The following is a 13,838-nucleotide window of genomic DNA, read 5'->3' on the forward strand; positions in this document are numbered from 1 at the left end:
CTTACACAAAGTTAAAGGATTAAACAAGAACATAGTTTCTCTTTAATTTAACAGTGATCAGAAGTTGTCATGGATGTCAGTATGGTATAGAAATTAGAATTCTGGATTGCAGAAGTATGTTATTCTAGAAATTTGTAACTTGTATAGTGTACAGTTTGATAAATGAGAAAGAGAAGTTGCAAAAAGACAAAAGCAGACAATGAGATAGAAGCTTACTTAACAAGCCTTTGAGTCAAAAACTGATCAAATGCTCTTCAGATATTAAGCATAACCAAGTTTCTCCAGGGGTGCTTAAGAGTCAGAGATGTATAAATGAGAGGAGACCTTCACATAACCTTTAAACAAAATGCTGAGAACCGGGCTTCTGACCTAATGTCCAATCCTCATCTTCTTATGGTGCACCCTGATAGGTATCTACCTGGATACTGAACAAACGAGGATCGGCTGGCATTTGGGATTTAGCCAACCAAATTGTCTTATTAGCTTAAACCACAAATAAAATTATGGTACAACATGACAAAATTTCATGCCGGCTGGGGCATTGCCTGATTAAACAAGGCCACTGTTGTTTTCTCCAGGGAAACAGTCTGCTACTGGAACAGATCCTGAAATACGCCCCAACTCAACATCACCAGAGTTCAAGATCGGTACTATCAACATAAGAAGCCTCAATGGCAAAGAAATGGAGCTGGCTGAGGAACTGGATAAGTACTAGATTGACATCATAGGGGGTGACTGAAACAAAAAAAGACAAAAACTAGTGAGATCTTTCTGAGCAGTAAATACAAAATGTAATATTCAGGCAATAACAATCAGTAAAAAGAAGGAGTGGCTATAGTATTCAACATTAAATACAAGGCTAATCTTCTTGAATAGTAGGCAATATCAAGTAGAGTGATTTGGGCAAATATCAGAAAGGAACTGAACAATGAGACTTATTTGTGCCTATGGTCCCACAGAAGGTTCTACTAAGGTAGAAGTGGAGGAATTTTTTGAGACTTTAGAGAAAGCAACTCACACAATGAAAAAAAAAAGTTGGTCCTTGTTGGAGATCTAAATAGCAGAGTAGGAAAAAATTGTCAGACGTACGGAAATATTTTGGGAAAATTTGGAGAAAAGAGCAAAGCTAATAATAATGACAAATACCTGTTGGATTTCTGCTCAGAACATGGACTGGTTATTACTACACCATGTTCCAACATAAAAATGTGCACAAATTCACATGGAGAGAAGAGGCAAGGAATAAGAAAAGGCTCATTGACTATGTTATTGTTGATAGTGATATTCCCCCTTCCCCCCTGGTGCAGGACACCAGAGTATACAAATGATTTGAAATTCGAAGTGATCACCATTTAGTCTTGAACAGGATAAAATTGAATTTCATATTGAAAAGAACAAGTAAGAAAGTTTTAAAGTGAATAAGTTGAACAGCTCTCAGATGTGAACTGTAGACTAAAATACACAAACATTATTCAAGAAAAATTGAAAGAGTTTGAAAACAGGAACCAAACCTTGGAGATTAAGTGGCAAGTTGTGAAGAAAACGTTGATTAATTCAGCCAGAGAGGCATGTGATGAGGTTATCTGCAAGGATAGAAAAATTGAAAATGTGAGAATTACAGAGGTACTTACCTACAGGAAGTTAAAGAGGCAGTGAAGGCAAAGAAGAAGGCATATCAAAAGTTCTTGGCCAATAAGTCAGCTTGTGCACTTAGAGAATAGAGAGACAAATGTAAGAAAGCTAAACACTGTAAAACTAGCTAAACAAAAGTCATGGGAAGACTTTGGTAACAAAATTGAAAATAAATATCAGGAAGGTGGCAAAATATTGTGGATGCTGTTGAAAAAGTTCAGAAATGGAGGAAAGAGTGCTGTAAAAGGAATAAGAGATGATAAAGGTGACATGAAAACTGGAGAAAAGGATATCCTTGATATATGGAGCAATTACTTCAAAAATTGCTAAATGAAACAAGCAGTGCCAGCACAGTGGTAAAAAATACTCAACAGGCATGCAATCAGGAATAGATATCCATACTTGAATCAGAAAAAGCCTGAAATGTGCCTGGAAAGAGGGATGAATTCCAGATGATTGGAGTAGAGCTTTCATAGTAGCCATATATAAAAAGGGAAATAAAACTGAATGTGAGAATTACAGAGGTACTTGCCTCCTGAGTTTTCCTGGTAAGATTTATGGAAGTATACTTGTGGATTAAGTATATAAGAAGGATTGTGGAAGGGAAGCTTGGTGAAGAACAAGCTGGATTCAGGCCAAATAGAGGCTGTCAGGATCAGATTTTCACTTTACATCAAATAGTTGAGAAATTGTGGGAATATAACAAAGATCTGTATTTAAGTTTTGTAGATCTAGAAAAGGCATATGACAAGGTGCCAAGAGAAAAGCTATTCAAAACACTACAGTTATATGGTGTCAAAGAGACATTATATCAAGCAATACTTAGTCTCCATTTGAGTGGTAAGTCAGCAGTAAAAACTGAAGGAAGTACTGCAAAATGGTTTGATGTTAATTCTGGTGTCAGACAAGGATATACATTATCCCCTCTGTTATTCGTTATCTATATGGATCACATTATGAAGGAAAGCAGTATTAAGCCTGATATCGAAATTGGAGTTGGTAATCTAAGTTCTTTACTTTATGCAGATGATATTATACTTTTAAATATATCAAGTACAATTCTGCAAGATTCCCTGACTAAACTGAATAACTGTTGTAATAAATTTGGTATGAAAATCAGCAATAACAAGACAATGAAAATAGGCAGAAACATTGAAAATATCAATTGTATCATGAATGGAGAACCTATAGAACAAGTAAAACATTTCAGCTACTTAGGCATGATTTTTAGTGAAGATCATAAATTAAATATGGAAATAGACAACAGAATCAATAAAGCCAGTATGGTAGGAAGTCAATTGAATCAATTTATATGGAATAAGGGAGAAATTAGTCAAAACCCTAAATTAGCTGTATACAAGACAGTGTTCAAACCAATTTTAACTTATGGATCTGAGAGCTGGGTTAGAAATAAAACACTTGACTGGAGACCACAGATATGAGAGTCCTGAGAAAGATTAGGGGCATGAACGGATGGCATCAATGGAAATATCATATTAAAAACGAGGCTATTAGGAAAGAACTTGACATTATTAGCATCAAGAATGTATTAGCAGAGCTAATCTCAGGTGATAATTTCACTTAAACAGAAAATACAGAAAAAATTCTACATAAGGAATGGGAGAGGAAAGATTAGCAAAACAAATGTTCTCTGCCAGGTTGGCAGGAAAAAGACCCAGCAGAAGACCAAGATGTACGTAGAGATGTAAAGCCTTAGAAGACAGAAATGTAAGATCTGATAATGTTGGAGTCTTGACAGATAATAGATTGATTTGGAGGAAAATTGTTAATAGGAAGTTACTAATGATGTAATTTCTTCATGTAGTACTATCATACTATCCTGTACACCCCCTTGAGGGTATATGTCAAGAATTTGATGATGATGAATTTTCTCCAAACTTTTCTGTAGTATTTAATCAAAGATGTGATTGAGTAAGATGATCCTGTGGTGAATTTTTCCAGTGTTGAAAGAAACTGTTATTCCTTTTAGGAATAGGCTGGATATACACTAAATGTCAAGCTGCAGGATATCCATTGAACATTCTGAAAATGTGTATTATCACAAGGAGAAATATCTGTCAGCATCACACTATAAATAAGAGAGAGAAAAAGGCTCAAATTAAACATCCAAAATTTACAGACAAAAAATACTATTAATGGGCGTAAAATTTGCACTGTGTGTATTTGATGTATGTGATCTGTGTGTATAGATGGTTTATGTAGTGTAGACGATAGGTTGCATAGAATGGAGTGTCCTCTCATGATGAATCATTGGACTCCTTGAAGTTGACACTAATAATAATAATATAGTGTTTAAAATTAATTATAAAATATAAAATCATAAAAATCATTCTTTCTTTCTTTCTTTGCCAAGTCACATCCTGTCGCATATCTTCTTGACCCTGAAATATTTCATTGTATGGAATTAAATCATAAGCTAAGGAGAAAATACAGAAAAAATTCAGCATGTAATGAATAATAAAACTATGGAAGGTTAACACAAGAGTATATTATTTTCATACTGCAAACACTTTAAAATGCTAAAGTAAAAATTTTTTTTAATTATATAAATGCACAATTCTAAAACCAATTAATTTGAGAAGAGTGAAGTTTTATTGAAGTTTTGAAAATTTTAAAGGGTAAAAAATATTTTTTTATTTATTATCATACTTTAAATCACCTTATAAGTCCTTATTCCTAATTTACGCTTCTTAGTCTCCCTGTCCTCACCAAGCAGACAATTCATTAGATTAAACACTTGCTGCATGACAGCATCCTGTCGCATATCATCTTGACCCTGAAATATTTCATTGTATGGAATGATATAATTAAATCATAAACTAAAGAGAAAATATAGAAAAAATTTCCACAAATAAAGAAAATATACAGTATTCTTAAGGAAAAAGCTTATAATAAAAAAGACATTGCTAAAATGTTGAAATTGGTTGAGCAACAACATTTAAGGAATATTTAAGGATTGAAGATAATTCAACCTGGTTTTTATCTGGTTTTTTTTTTCCAATCCAGTGTTTAATCATGTTATGGAGTGCTTTTTTAGTGAGTATCCTTTGAGATGATGTATAAAGGATTGGAAAAAAAAAAAAGACTAGTAATTTGGTGATTATTCTGCAGATGCTTAAAACTAAAAAATGCACTACTGTGGTATAACATAAAAATCATACTGGCACTACCCAAATTAGCAATGTCCCTGTTACTGATGAAGAATTAAAATGAAGATTAAAAAGATGGTTATTGGTACAACTTCAACAGACAAGTAAGCAAGCACCACCAATGTACAAAGTTGAGATCCTACTAAATAAGGCTGTAGGAGGATTTATTTCTTAAATAAAGTGAAACTATTTAAAAAAATATTGTGTTAGGGTATTGAATCATATTCTGTGATTATTAGTTTTGTTCATGAAGTGAATCACCAAACCAGATGAAACAATGCATTTCAAACTATACCTTAACTAAATTACCATTTCTAATACAGGGAGATTGGGGGGAATAAAAGTGCATACATAATTTAGCAAAAATCTTTGTAATTATGTCAATCTATTTTAGCCTTAGCATTCTCCTTGAAGGTGCAAGATACGAAATGATGTTGATTATATGGCATATATATGCCGGCCTGGTTGGCCGAGTGGTTAGCGTATCTGCTCTCCAGCCAAAAGGCTGCGGGTTTGAATCCTACTGTGGGCTTGGATGTTTGTGATTGTCTGTGAAAATACTAGTGGTGGGTGGTGGAGATAGAGAGTTGTAGAGTAGATGCCCTCCCTCGATGAGTCTTTGGGCTCCCTGGAAGTAATATTATTATTACTGTCAAGTAATAATAATATATCTAATACAGAGGCGCTTCTCTCTGTTCTAAGTACTAGGTAATGTATGGTGAGAATTTAGCTGGTAGAGTGACAGGAGATCACAATATCAAGATTCATGGCAATAACTATAAGCCAAGTACAGTAATTGAGAGTTCCGTGACTACTGTTATTTATCAAATCAATAGGGTGAAAATTTGAACTACTGTAACTCAAGTTAAATATTACTATTTTGCTATCTATATTCGAAAGAGTGAAATGTTGACATCAATTAATGAAACAACTAAAGGGAAAAAAAAATGAAAACATTGAAAAACACCCCCAAAAAAATAATATCCCCAAAATAATCTTTCTCGTATTCCCCTAATCCTCTGCTGACAGTTCTGCAGGTGATTCTGTTCAACCATTTTGACCAAATCTGGAATAATGTGGCTGTTTCTGACACTGCTTAAGGTCTTAAGTAGTATCAGGAAAAAAAATCAACCCAAGCACACTAAAGTGAAGGGGAGGAGAAAATTTTCGAATATAGTTTATTTTTATTATTACCAGAGACCCCAGGGAGTCAGAGACTCATTGACGGAGGTCACATATCACTCACACCAGCTGTCATACGTTTCCTAGAATTCATTCACATTATCTGCATTCACCACCTTCAAAGGCCATTCCAAATCATGCACTACTTTGAGAAAAAAATTTAGTTTTCACCCCTTCTTGTCAACCTTCATTCTCAACTTCCATGGATGCCCTCCCAATCACTCCCCTACTTTCCATAAAATGAAAAATTCTATTTACTGGTATACTTCAAGAGTTTGTAGGTCTTTATTATATCATCCCTCTTTCTCCTGTCTGTTAGAATCTGTAGTCTACAAATTCTCAATCTCTTCTCATAATCTATATTCCACAGTTTGATATCTTTAAACTCTTTCATACACCTTCATATCTTTATAATTTTTATAACTGACATCATCCTCTTTTTCTTGAGAAAAAGATGACGTAGAGTGAATTTCTTGCTTAATAAGACTGCACATAAATTTCACTCTTATTCCATTTTTTCTTCAAATTCTAAGGACATTCTGATATTGCATCATTTAAGTATTTTGAAATGCTTCTCATGCACTGCCAATATCTTTACCATCTAGCAACCAATTATCATTAGATTGATCCTAGTATTCTTCTCAGATGGTCATAATTTCCTGCACTACTTCAGTATTGCAATATCTCAACAAATATATTAGAAAATATACCTAATACAATAAAAAAATGAAAATCAACAGTAATGTACTATAAAACACTAATATTATTTATTTATGAAAGAAACACAATAAAACTCACATATTTTACAGAAGTATTAAACAAAATGACCTTTTATAATATAGCTTTAACCCAATAGTTACTTCTCATATTGCTAAAGGTCTCAGAAATTTAGCACAATCAGATTAAACTGAAGGGAGAATTACAGGGGGAAGGACTTTCTATGGACACCTCTACAGTTCACATTATTTGAATGTTTGAACAATATGATCTGTTGAATAGAATTGTAAGATAAGAAGAAGATTGTTCAACCAATATTTTTACCAGATATTTGTGAATTGTTTTATCTGATTCATCTAAATAGGCTGCAAAAGAAGAACAGGAGACTGGCTGAAATTTCACGATACTTAACTCTCATTATCATTAATTGCCGAGAATGTAAATTCTCCTCTAAAATTAAAACAGTATCAGAAGGCAGCCGACCTTCTGCCTTCTCAGTAGAGCTAACTTTTTTTTACATATTTTTTTAAAAATGAGATTTGACTATAACAATATTCCTATTATTTATTTTTTTAAATTTAGATGTATATTCTTAGATATATGTCCTTATTTTTAGTCAATATTGGTAATATTGTTAAACATTAATAGTGGAATTTTCTTTATTTCTGACTGTGTTATTAAGTGTGTTGTTCAATCAAAACTATTATTAGGTGATATTGTTTCAAATGCATTCTATGTTTATGGCACTGACTAGTACAAGAAAAATGGCAGTCAAAACATTGATGCTGAATTTTTTTTTTTTATGTTGAGTCCATACACAAGAGGTTGGTTAATCAACCTATAGTATATTAGTACTGTGTATGAGTAGTGGATTGGGAAAGGAGAAACTTGTTTAAATTTGATTTAAAAGCCTATATATTGTATTCCTTGGGAAATACATAAGGGGGAAGACTGTTCCACAGTACAGCAGTAGCAGGGATGAAGAAGGAGGAAAAGAAATTTGTTTTGTGAGTTTCAAGGTGTACTGTGAAGAGATGTTGGGCAGCAGCTGAACGTGTTCCAATGGACATAGTAATGAGTTGGAGAATTATTGATGCTATTTCATATAACATCTGCCATGGAAATATTGATCCCATTCATTCATGTACCATCTTGTATCTAGGAGGCTGACTACTATGATGTGAACTCATAGTTAACTATGGGTGTAACAACATGTGGTGAGGGCCCCCATCTCTTCCACAATTTGCCAAGTATTCATGGCTAAATCCATGTGTGTGTGTATTCACATGTTCTGAGGGACGAAAAACCCTCTACTTCTATATGAGACTGGTTAACTCACCTAAGAGACCAGATAAAGGTTCCTGATGTCATAGATGGAAATCGAACCCAGGTCTTTCCAACCAAAGGGCTTTGTCGACTGAGCTATGGAGGCTCTCAGAAATATTTATAGAATACACATATTGCAGAAACCAAATGCCTGTGCAAAAGTGGAAGGAGTCAGTTGATAAGAGATGGGTTATTAATCAATGTAATTGATGGTTGTAGGTTGAAGTGATTTGTATAGAGTAAATTGGGAACTGATCAAAGGAAGGCTTAGAAAAAGTTTCTCTAGTCAGCAACTAGATTTGAACCTAGGTCTTCCTTCATGCAATCAAATGCTGTGTAGCCCACTTCCACTGGGCTACACAGGCTCTTATAGGAACAGAATGTAGCTGATATTGTATTTTCAGAGAAGAAAGAAGGAATGGTGCAGGAAGAGGGAGTGTTATTAATGATAGCTAAATAACTTCAACCAACAAAAATAGAAGATAAGGAAGATTGTACAGCTGAGGGAAATGGTTCATTTGAGGATGTCTGGTGTGACATCAAGGCCAATAGGACAAAATAAATTGTTGGTTGCTGCTATAGACCTGGAGTTCCAGAAAAAGATGTGGATGACGAGCATTGGCAGATTAGCACAATGATTGCAGGCGAAACAATTATCCCAGGAGACTTCAACTATGGGGATATAGTTTGAAAGGAGGAAAGGGCAAATGACAAAATTGAAATGGAGTTTATACAGTTATTACTAAGGAATAATTACCTGAAACAGCACATGATAGATGAGGACCATGAGTTTCAGAGTGTTGGATCTGGTAAAGAGCATCAGAAGATCTATCTATAACTACAGTAGTAACTCTGCCTCTGATCAGGGAAAATGACCATACAGACCTGTTCTGGGAAGTTGCTCAACATGTGGAATTTTAAGAAAGAAAGGGTTCATTGTAGCACTACAAAGCTGGTGATTATGACAACCTAAGGTGGCAACTTGGAACAGAGCTACGACATAAGAAGCTATATGGAATGATGTCATCAATGCATGGGAAGTGGTCAGGAATTGTTTGAGCGAGGCAGTATTAGACTGCATACCCACGGTCAGAAGGACAAACAGAGCAGGGATTAAGTGATGAGAAGCAATAAAAAAGCAAAAGCAGAAGCTACAAAAAAAGAAAGCATTCTGGAAGGAATATAAACAATAAAAGTGATCAGCATGCTAATGAGCAACTAGTATGGTAAAGCATATTTTGAAAGAAAATTAGCTAAGCAGGCCAAAGTAAAACAATAGTTTTTTTTTTCTGCATAGCAAGTAAGAGAAATAATGATTATGAAAAGATAAATTTATTCAGTGCTGATGGCAGGAAAGTGACAGAAGCTGAAGAAATAGTTCAGTTACTAAGTGATCACTTTGCAAGGGTATATCATCCAGGTGGGTTACTTTGCAATTACTTATGTGACAGAGACTGATATGAGAAGTGAGGTAGATAAACTGGAGGTACTCAGTGTATTGAAAAATATCAATGTGAATACAGCAGTGGGCCTGAATGGTATGTCAGCTTGTGTGCTATGAGAATGTGCAAGTGAACTGGTAGTGCCTTTGACATCATTGTTTAATCTAAGTCTCAGTTCTGGCAAGTTTCAAAAGATGTGGAAAGAGGGTAAGATAGTTCCATCAGATAAAGGTGGCTTCAAGACAGAAGTATCAAATTACAGACCAATTAGTATCTCTGAAGTGGTGGTTAAAGTATTGGGTGAACAGGAATATGATACTTAGGCACAGTAAAAGGTAGGTCCTGCCTCAGTAATTTATTCACATTTTATAATAAGGTGACAGTGAAATTGGATAAAGGAAACAGCTACTGATACTGCAGGCCTTTCTGCAAAGGCAACTGACAGAATACTGCATGGAAAACTATTACATAAGTTGAAGCAAATGGGAATGGATGTGAGGCTGGTGGAATGGATAGGAGTAGCTAATAGACAGACATCAGAGGGTGGTGTATGTTGGAGCGGAATCAAGGCCAATGATTAAAGTGGATTACCTCAGGGCTCTGTACCAGGACTGCTAAACTTTAATTTGTACATTAATGATATAGCAGAAAATTTGAGATATTCAGTTGCTTGATGATACAAAACTGGATATGGCAACAATTGGTAAGGTAAGGGATGAAAAGATTACATACTCTGTACCATATTGATGGTACTAGATATCAGGAAATTGATGAGGGGATCTAGGGGTGATGGTGGATAAAGATTTAAAATTCAGATGACATAATGTAAGAGTTGAAAAAATTTCCGAGGATTACTTGGCTGTTGAAGAACACGTTGACAAGTAAAGATAGTGAGGTTATTATCCCTCTTTATCAGGCATTCAGCCATATGTTGACTACTGTGCACTGATTTGGTCACCTGTGTTTCTTGGGAATCAGGAAGTGATGGAGAGGATTCAGAGACAAGTGACCAAGCTGGTTATAGGTCTACGGAATGCTTCCTATGAGGAAAGTATGTGGGTTGCAGAGTTTAGCTGACAGGCAAAGGAGAGAGGATATGACAGAAACTTATTTAATAAAGGGATTCTATAAGATTGACACAAATGAATTTTTTAATAAATGAAAAGTAGGGAGAGAACAAGGGAGTCACACTTAGAAGTTGTCTAACAGTGTGGTTAGTAGGGGTGTATGGACTAGGTTCTTTACTTGGAGAGTGGAATATATTTGGGAATAGGAGTGGGACAACTATCATTATTATTCGTCGCTTGGGATATTGGTCGCTTGGTGTCGCACTGATTAGATCGTCGGCTTGTCGAGAGCTCCTGAAAAGATTAGTATTATTTTGTGTTAACATTAGATATTTTACTAGAATTTTAAGTAGTATTGTTTGCTTTTGTTTCTTGGTGTGTCTGTGCAATTTTTGTGTGTTTTTTCTGTTATTTTAATTATTATTTTTAAGAAAAGATAGCGTACACATGGCACCGATAAAGAAAAAAATGGCGGCCAGGTGAGTTTTGATGTAAACGAATTTATGCAATGTGCTGTCTGTGAGATGTATGCCTTGCGAAGAGCGGTGGGAGTCTGGTTAGAAAGTGATAGTGGAGTTAATATGTGTAGAAAGTGTAAAGAGAATGAGGACTTCAAGCGTGTTTCGTGTGTCGAGAGTGATATCGTTAACGATAGTCAGAATGTAGAAAATGGCGGTGTGCTAGAGAATTGCGTGGTAGTGCCAGACAGGTGTGAGAGCGTCGCTGAAAGTGTAAATGAAAGTAGAAACACAGAAAGAATGGATGATTTGATCGATAATGAAAATGGTGAGATAAATGCGAGTAGCGAAATTGCCCGTTTGAATGGTGCGATACACAGAGCCAAAAGACAACTGGAGCGTATGGAAAAATGTGTGTTGAACGTACCGACAAATAACCGGCGGAAGTCTGTGACGGCAAATAATAGAATGTTCGTAAACGTCAATAAAATGAAGGAGCGAGTGCTGTATGGGGATTCGCTATTAAGAAGCGTAATAATTGAGAGTTTAACGAAGTCGTACCAGCCGGGTGCGAACATAAATGACGTCAGCGAATCTATTCGACTGCAAAAACAGAGGGTGAAAGAGATGATAATCGTGGAAGGAACGAATGATTTGAAAGAGGACAAAATGGAAATGATAGAGGATGTGAGGGAGTTGTTTGAGGTAGCAAAAGAGAAGAGTGAGAGAGTTAGGATGGTGAGTATCTTACCGCGGTATGACAGCGAAGTGTTTAGAAGGAGGGCCATAATTGCCAATGACTTTATGCGCGGGTTATGCATGGAGAGTGGTGTGGAATTTGTGGATGTGTGGAATGAGTTCGATGGGCGAAAGGACTTATATAAGATGGATGGGTTACATTTGAATGGAGTTGGTGTACGGAGACTTGAAAGAGTGTTGATGAATGATGTGGAAGTGGATGTACAGACTCAGGGAAAGTAGATTTATTAAGAGGGGGGGGAGTAGATATGCAGACTTTAGGGGGGCAGTTAAGTGTATGAATGAGTATATTATGCCCAGGCGAGTACGACGGACAACAAATCAGAATGGGATAGTTAGTATAAGGCATCAAAGTAGGGATGGGACAAATGGGCTTCTGCGATTCATGTACACTAATGCCAGGAGTATTAGGAACAAGAAGGAAGAATTTTTGGCCATGGTTGGCACTTCCAGGCCACAGGTTGTCGGTATTAGTGAAACATGGCTGACAGAAGATGATAAAGCTAGTGGGATTGAATGCGACGGGTATAGTGTGTTCAGAAGTGACAGGGTGAATAAAAAGGGGGGAGGAGTGTTATTGATGATAGCTGATGAGCTTCAGCCAAGGAGTATAGAAGTTGAACTGCAGGATGGGGAAAAAAGCACATTTGAGGCTGTTTGGTGTGAGATAGAATCTAGCAGAACAAAATATACAATTGGGTGCTGCTATAGACCGGGTGATGGAGTGGATGGTGGGGATAGTATGCATAAGCAAATAGAAGAAATGAGTGGAAGGAGGGTAATTATTATGGGTGATTTCAATTATGGTAACATTGACTGGAAAGAGGAGAGGGCACATGGGAGGAAGGAATTGCATTTTATGTGGTTATTAAGGGACAACTATCTACGGCAACATGTATTGGAAAATACCAGGGGACAGAGAATGCTGGACCTAGTAATTGCAACTGAGAATGTAGCTGTAACGAACATGACCATGTTGCCACCAATTGGTGAGAGTGACCATAAGGTCATGACTTGGGAGGTGGCTAAAGGAGTCGAATTTACAATTAAGACAGGGTACATGTGGAATTACCAGGCTGGTAAATATGACAAGCTTAGGTGTGTGCTTGGCTCAATGCCATGGCATGTAAAACTGCAAGGGCTGGATGTTGATAGTGCATGGGAGGTGGTTAAGAACTGTTTGCAGGAGGCAATGGTTGACTATATACCAAGAGTCCGAATAATAAATCAAGTAGGGGTTAAATGGATGAATAACACTATTAAGCTTGAGCTGCAAAAAAAGAAACAATTGTGGAGGGAATTTAAGGAGAAGGGTGACCATCAGGTGCAGGAACAGTATAAAGCTCAGGCCAGGATGGTAGCAAAGGTGGTAAGAAAAGCAAAAGCAGATTACGAAAGGAAATTCGCCATGCAGGCTAAAGAGAATCCCAAACAGTTTTTTCAATATGTTGCAAGTAAAAGGAAAAATGCTCATGGTAGAATGATCTTAAAAAATGCTGAGGGTAGGTAACCGAATCAGTCGATGTTGTGGAATTACTGAGCGAGCACTTTGCAAGAGTATATCATCCACGTGGTGACTTTGCAGAAATGGAAGAACCAACAGCTTATAATGGAATTGTGATGAATGAAGTAGAGGTAACTAGTCTATTACAGAACCTCAATGTCAATACATCTGTGGGATTGGATGGTATACCAGCTCGTGTCGTACGTGAAGCGGCCAAAGAATTGTCAGTGCCCTTGACCATTTTGTTTAATTTGAGCCTCAGGACTGGGTCAGTCCCAAGGGGGTGGAAAGAGGGGAAAATAGTTTCACTGCACAAAGGTGGTTCCAAGGCTGCTGTTGAAAATTACCGGCCAATCAGCATAACAGGAATCATTATCAAGGTCTTAGAGAAAATAGTCAAGAGGAAAATACAAGATTGGATAGAAGAAAATGGGATACTGTATCGGGGACAGCATGGTTTTGTGAAGGGTAGTTCATGCCTCAGTAACTTGCTCACGTATTATAACACAGTGACGGACTGTGTTATAATACGTGACCTTGCTAAGGCCTTTGACAGGATACCACATAGAATTCTAATCAGT

General features: G+C 36.4%; 1 protein-coding gene across 2 annotated transcripts in view; it reads right to left on the reverse strand.

The window, feature by feature from the left end:
• Nucleotides 1–13,838, reverse strand: part of tefu (Serine/threonine-protein kinase tefu) — a 409,445-nt gene that overhangs the window by 41,210 nt on the left and 354,397 nt on the right. For both annotated transcript variants that reach the window (XM_090409436.1, XM_090409435.1), the window contains exon 32: nt 4,313–4,429. In XM_090409436.1, coding sequence (XP_090265562.1) covers nt 4,313–4,429 — 117 coding nt within the window. The remainder of the gene's footprint in view (nt 1–4,312; nt 4,430–13,838) is intronic.

Source organism: Typopeltis vanoorti, chromosome 19, assembly GCF_054136105.1.
Source record: "Typopeltis vanoorti isolate ZY-2024b chromosome 19, IOZ_Tvanoo_1.0, whole genome shotgun sequence".
Lineage (NCBI taxonomy): Eukaryota > Metazoa > Arthropoda > Arachnida > Uropygi > Thelyphonidae > Typopeltis > Typopeltis vanoorti.